The 16,703-nt window shown below is 37.2% G+C and overlaps 1 protein-coding gene and 1 long non-coding RNA gene across 2 annotated transcripts; both read left to right on the forward strand.

Annotated features, from left to right (window-relative positions):
* The first annotated feature begins 732 nt into the window (after positions 1-732).
* Positions 733-3,619, forward strand: LOC107618474 (putative protein phosphatase 2C 49). Its single transcript, XM_016320563.3, has 4 exons — positions 733-1,279; positions 2,062-2,259; positions 2,342-2,577; positions 2,722-3,619. Exons 1-4 carry the CDS (start codon positions 1,094-1,096, stop codon positions 3,302-3,304), a joined length of 1,203 nt encoding a protein of 400 aa, XP_016176049.1. The 5' UTR covers positions 733-1,093; the 3' UTR covers positions 3,305-3,619.
* A 9,030-nt stretch (positions 3,620-12,649) lies between these two features.
* LOC148544052 (uncharacterized) lies at positions 12,650-14,785 on the forward strand. The gene is made up of 3 exons (XR_015900084.1): positions 12,650-12,705; positions 12,794-12,922; positions 14,398-14,785. It is a non-coding gene; the product is annotated as an uncharacterized LOC148544052 (long non-coding RNA).
* Positions 14,786-16,703: the final 1,918 nt, after the last annotated feature.

The raw sequence follows: 16,703 nt of genomic DNA on the forward strand, positions 1-16,703 counted from the left end.
TATATAATAATTAATTTAATGACTAATTTTTAATATATTTATGATATTTTTGAAATAAAAAAATCTTGAGAGTCAACACTATATAACTAACATTTAATATAAAAAATCTAAGTTAAAACTTAAAAATAAGAACATTCAAAATTTAATAGAAGAAATATCCAACTAAAATTTAGTGGACTTCATATTAAATTTATTTTATAATTTATTATAATATTAAATAAAATTGAGTAATTAACTGCTATAATATTAATTTTTTAGATTATTCTTTTGAACAAACTTATTTAGTAGAACATAATTTAGTTAGATTTAATACTTAGAAAACGTATTTTTACCTAATATTTTTGTTTTCAAATCTCAAAGGTATGTCATATTTTCAGGAAATTAAAGAAAACGGAAAAAAATAGTTGACAATTTTAAAATAATTTCTTTTATAAGTAAAAAAAAAAAAAAAAAACGGAAATTCTTCAACTTAAGAAAGGGGTTAGCTAACTTAGCTGATGCCAAGTCATAGATCACCAATATTGGTGACAAACGCGTCAGCTCGTATGAACACAAAAAGACAGTTAAAAATGGGTTCGGTCGGCGTTAAGCGAACTTCCCATGATACCCTTCACCCAACTGTAGCCAACTTTAAAGTCAAACTGACAGCTAACACCCCAAAGGGCATTTCCGTCTTTTAAGGAAGCAACCTTCCCAACACTTCAAAGGTCACGCGTCAACCCCTAAACAGTCACGTGTCGGTCAAGTAAAAGCCTCAACGCGTGCTGTGGCAAACGCATCTCCAAGAATCCTATGGTGCATAACCGCACGTGCCGGTTCCCAGAAAATTCTCACCGGTAGCCGCCGGTAACCCCCCGAGAGTTAAATTCCGTTTCAACTCATAAGTTTCAGAAGTTTTTTTTGATAAAAAATCAGAAAGTGCGAGAAAATTCCCAAGAAAACCTCAACAACCGAAAAGAAAGAAAGAAAGAAAGAAAGAAAGGAAAGAAAAAACAGAGAAGCCGTTTGAAATCGAATCGAATCAAATAAAATCAAATCAATCCTCTTGGAAGCGTTGAGTTTGAATAGAAATTGGTGTGAAGAACTTGGAAAGATGGTGGCTGAAGCAGAGCTTGTGTGTCAACAGAGCGTGGCGTTGTTGGATGTGAAGTATTTTCCGAACAAAGGGACTGGAATTCACGAGATCGAAGACGCAGCACCCACTGCTATCTCGCCTCCGAGTTTTGACCGAGCTCGACCTTCTGAATCGGTCTCCGCTCAGTTACTCACTTCACAAGATGTCAGTTTTTCAGAACCTTACCCAACTTCCTTTTTTTCTTCTCTAAATTTTGTGAATTCTGTGTTTCTGTTCCTTAAATACAGTATGAACGTTTTCTTTCTTTCCGTTTTTCTTTGGTTCGCTTGTTTCGTCTTCTGAATTCTTTGATTTCCTGGAAAAAGAAATTGGCTTGGTACTTGATAGGCGAAGATTCTTAGGTACCTGAATTATGCAATTTTCGGTTAGATTAGTTCCTTGTGTTTCTTACTTGTTTGATTTAGCAACCTGTGTTTAGTTTAACATCTTCTTTCATGTTGATCCGAATTTTTGGTTAGCACCAAGGAGCGAAATGTTTTGTGAATCTCTCTCTGGCCTTTTGAAATTGATTTCTTTTTGTTGGCGTAGATACGCATGGGAATGGATTTTTTATGTAGTTGGTACCATGAAGAATAACGCTCTTGCTAGTGCCAACCAAAGGTGTGTTGTTGTGGATCAAATCCTCCATGAATAGTTGTAAATGTGATTGTATGTGATTACAGATCACATCCTTGTTGGCTGTAATTAATAACTATGTGTAGCCAAAATGTTTTTATTGCTGAATGATGTGATTGAAGAACTTATATGAATGTTAAATGTTAATTATGAAATGCATTAACTTCCACCTATTGGGTTTGTTTTGTTTCTGATTTCTGATTTATGCAATGTAGAGCATGATTTTGCATATGTTGTGTACGGGTCAAGCTAACTAGATCATGTCCTTTGATATAGTGATTCTCATTTTCTGTGATTTGATTGTGGTACAGGAAGCCGGACCTACCGAAAGAATCTCAGATGCAGCTCTTGAAAATGCTGTTCTGCAATTTGTTCCCTGCATCCGTTCTGGTAGTTTTGCTGATATTGGGCCACGAAGATACATGGAAGATGAACATATAAGGATAGATGATTTGTCGTCTCACCTTGGATCACTACACACCTTTCCTAAACCGAGTGCTTTCTACGGGGTAATTAATGTTTTCACCATGGTAGCTCAATCCTTTGTCCATTCAAATCATAAACTTATTTGAGATTTGGTGATTCTCACAGGTTTTTGACGGTCATGGAGGACCTGAAGCTGCAGCTTATGTAAGAAAAAATGTAATAAAATTCTTCTTTGAGGATGGTAGTTTCCCACAGACATCTGAAGTAGATAATGTGTTTCTGGAAGAGGTTGAGAATTCCCTAAGGAAAGCATTTCTTTCAGCTGACTCGGCATTGGCTGATGATTGCAGTGTGAACACGTCATCAGGCACCACGGCTCTCACTGCTTTGGTGCTTGGAAGGTATATCCATACTTCACTTCCTTGGTTCTCTTTTGTTCGATGTGCTTTTATTTAATGTACATATGATGACCTCAAACATTAAATTAGGTTTAGAGCCTGTGACCTCTTTATATTTGCATTGCTGACCCTGGTGTAATGTTCCAGGCTTCTGATGGTGGCCAATGCTGGTGATTGCCGGGCAGTTCTCTGTCGTAAAGGAGAGGCCATTGACATGTCTCAAGATCACAGGCCTATATATGCATCAGAGCGGAGGCGAGTTGAAGAATTGGGCGGTTACATAGAAGATGGTTACCTTAATGGGGTTCTGTCCGTTACTCGAGCCCTAGGTGACTGGGACATGAAGTTACCAAAGGGTTCTTCCTCCCCTTTGATTGCAGAGCCTGAGTTCCGACAAATGGTCCTAACAGAGGACGACGAATTCCTCATCATAGGGTGTGATGGCATCTGGGATGTGATGTCAAGTCAGCATGCAGTTAGCCTTGTTCGCAAAGGTCTGAGGCGACACGATGACCCTGATAAATGCGCAAGGGACCTCGTCATGGAGGCATTGCGCTTGAACACATTTGACAACCTCACTGTTATCATTGTTTGCTTCTCTTCCCTTGACAACAATGAGTCCTCTACACCTCCGTCTCCACCTTGCCAGCGGAAAATTAGATGTTGCAGCCTCTCTGCAGAGGCTCTTTGTAGCTTGAGGAGTTTATTGGAAGGGAGTGCCAGCAACTAAGCGTGTATGTACATTAACATCAAATAAAATGTGATTGTGGAGATATTGTATGCTGTTTTTGGCTGCTTCAGTTATATTACCCATTGGAAAAAGTAGCCATAATTTTTTCCTACGTGGTCGGTTGATGTACATAGACCGGGGTCAGGGATCCGTGGTTGGTGGTTGCAGCAGCGGTGATGGCGGTGGGCGGCCGTGTATATATGTATTATTGTTAGATTTATTTTGTATTATAGTCATTTTTGTATCCATGACGACTGCCACATTCTTGTACCCATTCTTATGTTTCAATAAAATTGTTCGGAATATATTACACTCTTTCGTTTTCTGATAGTAATTGTATGATAGCAGGGATATCGGAGTTAATCCACACCTAGACGTGGCGAGTAATTACTGATTAGCTTTGAGGGTATAATTATCCTTCGTTCGATGAACAAATTTTACTGCAAATGTCTACATGAATATAAATATATAATAATCCTTGTCTTGGAATTATCAAATTTTACATTTTTACTGCAAATGTCTACAACAATATAATAATCCTTGTCTTATACGGGTGCAATTTGACTTCGTTTACAACGTGGTCTAAAACGGTTTTAAAAAATAAATAAAAAAGTTGATGCAAAAAATTATGTTTTGCGATTTCATATAGGTTTTACATTTTAGATTTAGGTCTCGTCTAGGAAGATCTATAAATCATTCTTTTAGAATAAACCATCAAAATAGTACTGAAAAGTTTGCATCACTGATAAATCAAATTCTAAAAGATGCTTATGACAAATAAACCCTAAAACATTTAAAAAGATAACAAAAAGAATTAGATATTGAATATATGTTCTATAAGACAATTTTGGAGACTAAATTTTGATGTAAATTTCACAATTATGATTGAAAAAATAAGTTATTTTTCTTCTTAAAATTTAGTAATTTTTTGTGAAGTAAATTTTTTTTAAAAAAAATTTATTGTGAATGATAATATTTTTGTTAAAAATAAAAAGAAAAATTTAGAGATCAAATTTTGCTCTAAATTTTTTTGTGTATCTTCTAAATATTTATTGTAATGTTACCAAAAAAATTTAGATTTAATGGATAAGTCGTTTGCTAAATGTGAAATTTTTTTGTTATTTACAAAAAAAATATTTATTTGTTTTTTTGTTGCATTTTCAAATAATTCAAAAACTATTTTGTCAATAATATTTTTTGGAGACTATTTTATCAACGGTTGAATTTTTCGGGTACCGAATTGAAAGCTAACCATTTTAAATTTTTTTAACTTATAAAATATTACAGCATTATTTGATACAATTTTCGCAATTTTTTAAAAAGTTACTTAATGTAAACCCCGATTAAATTAGTAGATAATTAGTTAATAAATTATTTTTTAATAAGGAGGATTAGAAATGCGAATATTATATCAAAATAGGGTAGAGCTCATCGAAACGAGAATTTTGACACTAATTTCAAAAAAATCGGTCCAAAATTAGACCAAACGGGCCGAACCGGTTGAACCGGGCCCAAACCAGGCCCGTGGGCCCAACCGGCTCAGAATTTAATGAATCCAAGCCTCTCTTCTTCCCCATTCAGCAGAGGCAGCGTGAAACACATTTAGGGGAAGAGAGAAACGAAGAACGTTTCCAACCCTTACGGTAAATTCAATTTGCCGTAACTCCTCCATCCGAGCTCCGATCGCCGCACCGTTTGCGGCCACGCGTCCACCGCGTCGAGCTCTACATTTCTACCGGAACAATTTCACTGGTAACTTGTTTAATCACTCTCAGCCCTCTTTTCTCCCAATTTTCGAATTTTAAGTGGGAATATTGAATTTCTTTGATTTCTGATGTTTTAGGATCCAATTAGCTTGAGAGAAATGTTCACTCTTGCTTATGTGAAGCTTGGGTAAGGTGAGGATACGATAATTCTATTTTATTTTCATTAAATTCGAGCTTTGAGTATTAAATTGGGTATATATGTATTATGAATGTGTATTAGGTTGAAAATAAATAATTGGAGCTTGAAATTGTGAATACTGGAACTTGGAGGAAGCGGATTAGTTGAGTTTTGAGGGGCTGTTTTGGTTTTGAATAAATAGCTTTGGTCGTTACGTGGAAATCGGCTAAGGTATGGTTTAGGTTTCTTGCATTTAATATATAATGTTCTGTGAAAACTTAGGCTAGATGACCATTGGATAAGTTGGAATGCAGGTGTATGTTTAATGTTTAGTAATTTATCGATGAATATATTTGGTTGAAGTTTATTGGATAATTAGTTTTTAATTTCGGATGGTGAATGTTGTTATGTTAATTTGGAGAGAATTATGGTTGAAAGTTATTGTTGATTAACTAATGATTTGGTGAATTATTGATTTGAGGTATAACTATTGTGGAGGTTGTTGTGATAATGAGGTATTTTGTGTTAAAAGCCTAGGATTTGTGAACTATGATCCTTAGTTAAATTTTGGTTGTTGGATTTGAATATTGTATAAGTTTAATTGTTGATTTGAGGTAGATTTATTGTGGTGGTTGTTATGATGATGAGAAAGGGTATGTTGAATTGAAAAGAATACAGGTTTGGACCCGAACAGGGTGGCAAAGTCCGAGTTTTAGAGGAGATGCTGCCGAAATTTTATAAAAATTAGAGATTTTGTTTATATGATTATTTAAAAAGATTTAGATTTAAAGGTTATATGGTTTGATTTTGAGTTATTAAGAAAATGAGCATGTTTTAAGTTTAGTTCATTTGGAAAAGAATGAATTATGTTTTGAATTGGAACTATTGATGGACGGAATGAGAGGTGTGATAATGAAGGATAATGATTGAATATGATTGACATATAATGATGAATGAGATGTGATTGAGAATGATGTGGATGTTGAGGAATTATAATTGAATTATTTATATGGCTTATGAATTTGAATAATCTGAGATACGAGATTCCCTGGATTAAGTGCCGTGGCTTGCCACCACGTGTACCAGGTTGAAAACTCGATACTCTGTTGACCCTACGACGTAAGTGTGACCGGGCACTATATAAATTCCCGAGAATGTTACCCCCATTGAGCAATATTGATTATTTGAGAAAAATCTATGCATAGACTCTTGGGGATGCACGTCGGGGGACAGTCTAAGGACAATTCAGACTTGTCGGGTTGGCTGGATAACCGACAGATGAGCCTCATCAGCCATAGGACAGGCATGCATCATATGCATATTTCTTGAATTACTTGCTTGTGCTCTAATTGGGTGTGCCTACCTGTATTTGCCATGCTAAATGTGTATTTGTTACCTGCAGTAGTTGTAACCTTCTTGTGTTTGCCTTTATCTGTCTATTTGTCTGTGAAAATGCACGATGGAGTTGGAGGTATGGAGGAATGGCAGCATAGGACTTAGATTTAAGGTTAAGTTAAGTTATAATTAAATATTTTTAGGAAACCACCTTTTATGGCTTCTGTTTAATACTTTAAGCTCTATAATCTGAGTGTCGGCGTTTTAGGATTGCCTCTGGCATTCCCAGGACCTTATATATTATGTGTGTGGCACTTTTACCATACTGAGAACCTCCGGTTCTCATTCCATACTATGTTGTTATTTTTCAGATGCAGGTCGAGAGGCATCTCGTTAGGCGTCTGGACTCTTGAAGCGGAGTGGTTACTGGGATATTTTGTTATGCTATGATGTATATATATGTACTTAGTTTTCTCTCCGCATGACTTATTCTTTTTGATCCTCTTAAAGGTTTATGGAGAGGCAGGATTGTGTATATGTACTTTTGGGTTTTGGATATGTATGTATATATATGTGTAAATATTCTCCGGCCAGTCTTGACTTCGCAGGCTGAGTTAGGAGCTTGATATTTTGTATCTTTGGCACTCTATTCCCACTTCTGTTAGCTTATGTTTGATAGTTATGGTTTTCTTAGCACGTAAGTTAACTCGTTCCTTGAGCGTTGCGCCTTTATTGTGCGATTTTTATTTCCCCCTTTTCTTCAAGGCTCCTAGCATATTATAACTCTTCTGCTATTATATGTACTTATTTTATTTTAGAGGTCGTAATACCACATCACCTCTGTTTTACGACTTAAGCGTAAAGCTTTGTGTGGTAGGGTGTTACATTATGGTATCAGAGCAGTTCGTTCCTATAGAGCCTGAAAGACGGACTGATTGTGCTTCTGTGCATTCTCTGTATATGTGTGTATGTGCTATTAGGATATCTGATTGATATATATGGCATAAACGTTTGTGAGCATGCATTTGGAACTTAAAGCATTAGACCTGCGATATTGAGACTGATCAACTTAATATCACTTGTTTGGTGTGTATAGGGACCAGATGTCGACTCGCGGACGCGGTCGTGGGCGAGGTAGAGGTAGGACAGGCACCGTTACTCCTGCTTCCATAGGGACTGATCCAGTAGACTTTATGGCTGCCCTGGGAAATATGGCTGCAGCTATGCAGGCAACAGCTGAGGCATTGGGTAATCATGGGAACAATAATGATGAGGACGGTCTTATGACGCTTGCTACATTTCTGAAAGTTCACCCTCCAACCTTTAGGGGAACCTCAAATCCCACTGATGCAGATAATTGGATTCAGGCTATGGAAAGGGCATTACAGGCACAACAGGTTCCTGAAGAGCAATGGGTTGAATTTGGACCTTATCAGCTGCAAGGTGAAGCTCAGTATTGGTGGCAGGGAACACGACGTATTATGCAGCCTGATGGTGCTGTAATTCCTTGGGAGGTTTTTCGAACAGAATTCTATAAGAAATACTTTCCTAATTCAGCCAGAAATGCCAAGGAACTTGAATTAATGCAGTTAAAGCAGGGACAGATGACTATTGCTGAGTATACCAGTAAATTTGAGGAGTTATGTCGCTTTTCTCGTATCTGTCAAGGTGCGCCTGAAGATTTTGCTGAATGGAAGTGTATTAAATATGAGGGAGGTCTTCGGAGCGATATTCTGAGCTTCGTTGCCCCAATGGAGATTAGGGTATTTTCTGAATTGGTGAATAAGAGTAGGGTGGCTGAGGATTGTGTGAGGAAGGCGGCAGCAGAGAAAGGGAGTTTGAGGATGCCTTTTCAGAGGCCTTCAGGGAGGAACTTTGCTCCGAGAGGTAGGAATTTCAAATGTGGAGGTTTTGTTTCGCAGCAGACTCAGGGTCAAGGTAATTACAGAAGGCCGAATACCAATGCTAGTCAAGGAAAAAGGTTTGGGAAGCAGCCACAGCAAGATCTGAATTGTCAGAAGTGCGGAAAGTATCATCCTGGAGTTCCGTGCAGACTAGGACTTGGAGTGTGCTATTCCTGTGGACAGCCCGGGCATATAGCCAGTAATTGCCCTGAGAAGAAGAAGTATGAGACTGGTAGGGTGCAGCAGCCAGGGAGAGTATATACCACTTCTACCATTGGTGCTGAGGGATCTGAGACACTGATTAGAGGTAATTGTGAAATGGCTGGTAAAATCTTAAATGCTTTATTTGATTCAGGAGCAAGTCATTCATTTATTGTATTTGAAAAGGCCCATGAATTAGGATTGAGAATGGTGGTTTTAGGTTATGATTTGAAAGTATATAATGCTACTCATGAAGCTATGGTGACTAGGATAGAATGTCCACAAGTTCCTTTTCGAGTGCAACAGCGTGAATTTGTGCATGATTTGATTTGTTTGCCTATGACTGGTCTTGATCTCATTTTGGGATTGGATTGGTTATCCAAGAATCATGTTTTGCTTGATTGTTCTGAGAAGTCAGTACAGTTTATGCCAGAAGGGTCAGAAGCACCGGTTGTGGTGAATAGTTACTATTTGAACTCTATGATAGTAAACTGTTCTGGAACTGAATGTCAGGGTATTATGTTATTAACTGCGGGAGTATCAGGTGATGATCAGAGTTTAGAGCAAATTCCGGTTGTATGTGAATTTCCAGATGTGTTTCCGGATGATATTAATGAATTCCCACCTAACCGAGAGGTGGAATTCGCAATTGAGTTGGTACCTCGATCCGGTCCAATTTCAATTACTCCTTATAGGATGTCGCCTTTAGAAATGGCTGAACTGAAGGCTCAGCTGGAAGATCTGTTGGGTAAGCATTTTATCCGACCAAGTGTTTCTCCGTGGGGAGCACCAGTGTTACTGGTAAAGAAGAAGGATGGGAGTATGCGGTTGTGTGTCGATTATCGGCAATTGAATAAGATCACTGTGAAGAATAAATATCCGTTGCCTAGAATCGATGATCTAATGGATCAGTTACAGGGTGCCGGTGTGTTTTCTAAGATTGACCTGCGATCCGGATATCATCAGATAAGGGTTAGAGACGAGGATATTCCGAAAACTGCTTTCAGGACCCGTTATGGTCATTATGAGTATACAGTGATGTCTTTTGGGATAACTAATGCCCCGGCAGTATTTATGGATTATATGAACAGGATTTTTCGACCGTATCTGGACAAGTTTGTTATTGTCTTCATTGATGACATTCTTGTTTATTCTAAGACTGAAGAGGAACATGCTGATCACTTGCGGATTGTGCTTCAAATTCTGAGAGACAGGAAGTTATATGCTAAGCTATCTAAATGTGAGTTCTGGAAGAGTGAAGTGAAGTTTCTCGGCCACGTGGTGAGTAAGCAGGGGATAGCTGTGGATCCTGCTAAGGTGGAAGCAGTGATGAATTGGGAGCGACCAACTTCAGTGACAGAGATCAGGAGTTTCCTAGGTTTGGCGGGGTATTATCGCAGATTCATTAAAGGATTTTCACAACTCGCCTTACCTTTAACTAAATTGACTAGGAAGGATGCGCCTTTTATCTGGACTCCGGAATGTGAAGAAAGTTTCCAAACATTGAAGCACATGTTGACTACTGCACCTGTATTGATATTACCTGAACCAAGTGAACCATTTGAAGTGTATTGTGATGCATCTCTGAAAGGGTTGGGGTGTGTTTTGATGCAGCACCAGAATGTTGTAGCATACGCCTCACGGCAGTTAAGGCCGCATGAGATGAACTACCCGACACATGATTTAGAACTTGCTGCTGTTGTGTTTGCTTTAAAGATTTGGAGGCACTATCTCTATGGTGTTAAGTTTCATGTTTTCTCAGACCATAAGAGTTTGAAGTATCTTTTTGAGCAGAAAGAATTGAATATGCGTCAGAGGAGATGGATGGAGCTTCTGAAAGATTATGATTTTGAATTGAATTATCATCCAGGAAAAGCGAACGTTGTGGCGGACGCTTTGAGTCGGAAGTCTTTATATGCAGCTTGGATGATGCTACGGGAGGAAGAGTTACTGAAGGCATTCCAAGGTTTGAATTTGGGAGTTAGAGAAGAATCTGGAATCCTGTGTTTGAGTCAGTTGCAAATTTCTAGTGATTTTAAATCAGAACTTCTGAAGGCTCATCGAGACAGTGAAGCGTTACGTAAGGTATTACCAGCAGTCGAACAGGGGAAACAGTGGAGAGTGTCAGAAGGACAGGATGGTTTGTGGAGGTTTAGGAACCGGATTATTGTGCCAGATATTGGAGACCTGCGACAGAGAATCTTGAAGGATGCTCATAAGAGCGGGTTTTCAATTCACCCAGGGAGCACTAAAATGTATCAAGATCTGAAAACGATGTTCTGGTGATCAGGTATGAAGAATGATGTGGCATTGTATGTATCTAAATGTTTAACGTGTCAGAAGGTTAAGATTGAGCATCAGAGACCATCAGGGACCCTTCAGCCTTTGGAGATTCCACAATGGAAATGGGAGAGTATCGCAATGGATTTTGTAATAGGTTTGCCTAGAACCAGATCTGGTTGTGACGCTATTTGGGTGGTTGTGGATCGACTAACAAAATCAGCTCACTTTCTTCCTATCCGAATAAGTTGCACAATGGAGGAATTGGCTCGAATGTATATCAAAGAGATTGTCAGATTACATGGTGTGCCCTCTACTATTATATCTGATAGAGATCCCCGTTTTACATCAAGGTTCTGGGGAGCTTTTCAGCGTGCATTTGGGACTCAGTTAAGCTTGAGTACTGCGTATCACCCTCAGACAGATGGTCAGTCAGAAAGAACTATTCAGACCTTAGAAGATATGCTAAGGGCTTGTGTTTTGGACCAGCCTGCGAGCTGGGATCGGTATATGCCATTAATAGAATTTTCTTATAATAATAGCTATCATGCGAGCATCGGAATGGCTCCATATGAGGCTCTGTATGGCAGGAAATGTCAGTCTCCGTTGTGTTGGTATGAAACTGGAGAAAGGAGTTTATTAGGGCCTGAAATGATAGCCGAAACGACTGAACAGATAAAGAAGATTCGTAGTCGAATGCTTATAGCCCAGAGCCGCCAAAAGAGCTATGCTGACCAGAGGCGAAAGCCTTTGGAGTTCGAAGAAGGAGAACATGTCTTTTTGAAAGTTACACCAACCACTAGAGTGGGAAGAGCTATTAAGACCAAGAAACTGAATCCCCGTTATATTGGACCATTTGAGATTCTGAAGAGAATTGGGCCAGTGGCTTATAGAATTGCCTTACCGCCGTATCTTTCGAATTTGCACGATGTGTTCCATGTGTCACAGCTTCGGAAGTATAATCCTGACGCAAGTCATGTTCTAGAACCAGAACCAATCCAAGTGAGAGAAGATCTAACACTCCCAGTAATTCCGGTGAGGATTGATGACACCAGTGTTAAACGATTACGAGGAAGGGAAGTATCATTGGTAAAAGTAGCTTGGAGACGAGCTGGTATCGAGGAACATACCTGGGAACTCGAATCAGATATGCGAAAGGACTATCCACATCTCTTTTCAGGTAACTATATTTGAATTTTGAGGGCAAAATTCTTTATTAGGTGGGTAGGATGTAAACCCCGATTAAATTAGTAGATAATTAGTTAATAAATTATTTTTTAATAAGGAGGATTAGAAATGCGAATATTATATCAAAATAGGGTAGAGCTCATCGAAACGAGAATTTTGACACTAATTTCAAAAAAATCGGTCCAAAATTAGACCAAACGGGCCGAACCGGTTGAACCGGGCCCAAACCAGGCCCGTGGGCCCAACCGGCTCAGAATTTAATGAATCCAAGCCTCTCTTCTTCCCCATTCAGCAGAGGCAGCGTGAAACACATTTAGGGGAAGAGAGAAACGAAGAACGTTTCCAACCCTTACGGTAAATTCAATTTGCCGTAACTCCTCCATCCGAGCTCCGATCGCCGCACCGTTTGCGGCCACGCGTCCACCGCGTCGAGCTCTACATTTCTACCGGAACAATTTCACTGGTAACTTGTTTAATCACTCTCAGCCCTCTTTTCTCCCAATTTTCGAATTTTAAGTGGGAATATTGAATTTCTTTGATTTCTGATGTTTTAGGATCCAATTAGCTTGAGAGAAATGTTCACTCTTGCTTATGTGAAGCTTGGGTAAGGTGAGGATACGATAATTCTATTTTATTTTCATTAAATTCGAGCTTTGAGTATTAAATTGGGTATATATGTATTATGAATGTGTATTAGGTTGAAAATAAATAATTGGAGCTTGAAATTGTGAATACTGGAACTTGGAGGAAGCGGATTAGTTGAGTTTTGAGGGGCTGTTTTGGTTTTGAATAAATAGCTTTGGTCGTTACGTGGAAATCGGCTAAGGTATGGTTTAGGTTTCTTGCATTTAATATATAATGTTCTGTGAAAACTTAGGCTAGATGACCATTGGATAAGTTGGAATGCAGGTGTATGTTTAATGTTTAGTAATTTATCGATGAATATATTTGGTTGAAGTTTATTGGATAATTAGTTTTTAATTTCGGATGGTGAATGTTGTTATGTTAATTTGGAGAGAATTATGGTTGAAAGTTATTGTTGATTAACTAATGATTTGGTGAATTATTGATTTGAGGTATAACTATTGTGGAGGTTGTTGTGATAATGAGGTATTTTGTGTTAAAAGCCTAGGATTTGTGAACTATGATCCTTAGTTAAATTTTGGTTGTTGGATTTGAATATTGTATAAGTTTAATTGTTGATTTGAGGTAGATTTATTGTGGTGGTTGTTATGATGATGAGAAAGGGTATGTTGAATTGAAAAGAATACAGGTTTGGACCCGAACAGGGTGGCAAAGTCCGAGTTTTAGAGGAGATGCTGCCGAAATTTTATAAAAATTAGAGATTTTGTTTATATGATTATTTAAAAAGATTTAGATTTAAAGGTTATATGGTTTGATTTTGAGTTATTAAGAAAATGAGCATGTTTTAAGTTTAGTTCATTTGGAAAAGAATGAATTATGTTTTGAATTGGAACTATTGATGGACGGAATGAGAGGTGTGATAATGAAGGATAATGATTGAATATGATTGACATATAATGATGAATGAGATGTGATTGAGAATGATGTGGATGTTGAGGAATTATAATTGAATTATTTATATGGCTTATGAATTTGAATAATCTGAGATACGAGATTCCCTGGATTAAGTGCCGTGGCTTGCCACCACGTGTACCAGGTTGAAAACTCGATACTCTGTTGACCCTACGACGTAAGTGTGACCGGGCACTATATAAATTCCCGAGAATGTTACCCCCATTGAGCAATATTGATTATTTGAGAAAAATCTATGCATAGACTCTTGGGGATGCACGTCGGGGGACAGTCTAAGGACAATTCAGACTTGTCGGGTTGGCTGGATAACCGACAGATGAGCCTCATCAGCCATAGGACAGGCATGCATCATATGCATATTTCTTGAATTACTTGCTTGTGCTCTAATTGGGTGTGCCTACCTGTATTTGCCATGCTAAATGTGTATTTGTTACCTGCAGTAGTTGTAACCTTCTTGTGTTTGCCTTTATCTGTCTATTTGTCTGTGAAAATGCACGATGGAGTTGGAGGTATGGAGGAATGGCAGCATAGGACTTAGATTTAAGGTTAAGTTAAGTTATAATTAAATATTTTTAGGAAACCACCTTTTATGGCTTCTGTTTAATACTTTAAGCTCTATAATCTGAGTGTCGGCGTTTTAGGATTGCCTCTGGCATTCCCAGGACCTTATATATTATGTGTGTGGCACTTTTACCATACTGAGAACCTCCGGTTCTCATTCCATACTATGTTGTTATTTTTCAGATGCAGGTCGAGAGGCATCTCGTTAGGCGTCTGGACTCTTGAAGCGGAGTGGTTACTGGGATATTTTGTTATGCTATGATGTATATATATGTACTTAGTTTTCTCTCCGCATGACTTATTCTTTTTGATCCTCTTAAAGGTTTATGGAGAGGCAGGATTGTGTATATGTACTTTTGGGTTTTGGATATGTATGTATATATATGTGTAAATATTCTCCGGCCAGTCTTGACTTCGCAGGCTGAGTTAGGAGCTTGATATTTTGTATCTTTGGCACTCTATTCCCACTTCTGTTAGCTTATGTTTGATAGTTATGGTTTTCTTAGCACGTAAGTTAACTCGTTCCTTGAGCGTTGCGCCTTTATTGTGCGATTTTTATTTCCCCCTTTTCTTCAAGGCTCCTAGCATATTATAACTCTTCTGCTATTATATGTACTTATTTTATTTTAGAGGTCGTAATACCACATCACCTCTGTTTTACGACTTAAGCGTAAAGCTTTGTGTGGTAGGGTGTTACACTTAATAGAGAAGTTAAAGTAAAGTGATTTTTTTTTGTAATAATTTTTTTATCAATTTTTCTTTAAAATAAATATTTTTATAAGTAAAAAATCAATCACAAAATAATTTATATAAATTATTTAATATAAATCTTTATATTTTAAGTTCTATTTCCATAATAACTAAATAAATTTTTTTTATCCAAATTGGCCTTAATCAATTTGGTTTAAGTTTACATTTTGAGAATTTTCATTTATATTGTCGTCTTGGAAGATCATTTTTTTAATCATCATATACAAGTGTCTAATTATAAAAGATGTAAATAAATTTAATACTCATAAAAATTAAATTTATTTAACAAAATTATTCAACAAATTATATCTCGAACACATTTCTTTCTTAAATTTATAAGAAGAGACATAATTATAATAGTTAGAAATGGTAATTCATTCTTTCTTTGTTATATAAATAAAGGAGTAAATGGTCAAATTCGTTCCTGAAAGATCACATCTTTAAATTAGTTTTCGAAAGATTTTTTTAATCAAATTGATTCCTCAAAAATTATAAGTTAATCATTTTAGTCATTCCGTCACTTTCATAACCAGCACCGTAACAATTGCCAAGTTGACCCACTAAATGACAGCATATCATACACTTGACGATATCCATTTCATGCTGCCATGATATATTTATAAAAGAGTTAAGTACGATTTTGGTCTTTAAGGTATAAGTCAAAATTTTTTTTTATTTCCAACTTTTTTGTATACAAAATCGTCCCTAAGATTTAACTTGATTTTAAAATCGTCTTTACCTTAGGAATCAAAATCGTACGGAAGTAGCGGCAAAAGCAGAGGTGGATCATAAACAACTTCTTCTTCTTCTTTTCTTTTCCCTTCTTCTTCTTCCCTTTCCTTTTTATGGGAGAAGAAACACTCTCTTTCTCTTGCTTTTTTTTTTTATTTTATAACTTTTTTTGTTATGGATAATTTGATCCAAAATTTTAAGCTTTAAGTAAAAATAACGATTTTAAAATTTGGTTTTAAACTTTAGGGATGATTTTGTATGTAAAAAAAGATTGGAGACGAAAAAAATTTTCGAACTATATTTTAGAGATTAAAATCGTACTTAACCCTTTATAAAACTAAATCAAATTAGTCCTCAAATTTCAATCCCAGCCCAGCTCAGAAACCCCAATCATCATCTTCATTCTTCTCCTTCCGCTTCACTCTTCTAAGACAACAATATAAATAAAAATGATGATTAAAAAATTGATCATCCAAGGGAGAAGAAGACCAAAGGGAGAAGAAGCTAATGGAGTGGCCTGTTGTCGTTACCGATTCTGCTCACCGTCTTCGTGCTGTGTTCTACCTCCACCACCGCCTTGCCTCCCCTCCTCTTTTGCTGGACGCTTTCCACCAGGTGAAACATAGAGTTTTTTTGAGTGAGGGAAGTGAAATTAGGTAGAGTGTGAGGGATTGAAAACCAATGATACGATGCCCTTTTTGATGCACTCAGCTCTCCATAAGTTAAAACAATATTTCTTTTATGCACTGAGGTGTAACTTGACGAGCTAGGTCAGGTGTAACTTGACGAGCTAGGTCAACTTTAGTTCCCACCGTTAGCAAGAAAAGTGACAGAAGAACTAACTTCTAATAATTTAAGGATGAGTTTGATTTAAAGAAAAACTTTCGAGGAGTAATTTGGAGATCAAGTGATCTTTCACATACTAATTTGACCATTTTTTTTTGTGAACAACCAAGAAAAAAAACAAAAGAGCAGAAAAGAAAAAGAAAAGAAATCAGGTTCTTAAC

The sequence above is a fragment of the Arachis ipaensis genome, chromosome B9, assembly GCF_059453495.1.
Source record: "Arachis ipaensis isolate K30076 ecotype BB chromosome B9, ASM5945349v1, whole genome shotgun sequence".
Lineage (NCBI taxonomy): Eukaryota > Viridiplantae > Streptophyta > Magnoliopsida > Fabales > Fabaceae > Arachis > Arachis ipaensis.

Excerpts from the sequence above, each read along its gene's own strand:
- LOC107618474 (XM_016320563.3), top strand. The coding sequence starts at position 1,094 with ATGGTGGCTGAAGCAGAGCTTGTGTGTCAACAGAGCGTGGCGTTGTTG. Across the intron at positions 1,280-2,061 it reads AGTTACTCACTTCACAAGAT|GAAGCCGGACCTACCGAAAG; the intron begins GTCAGTTTTTCA and ends ATTGTGGTACAG. Across the intron at positions 2,578-2,721 it reads ACTGCTTTGGTGCTTGGAAG|GCTTCTGATGGTGGCCAATG; the intron begins GTATATCCATAC and ends GTAATGTTCCAG.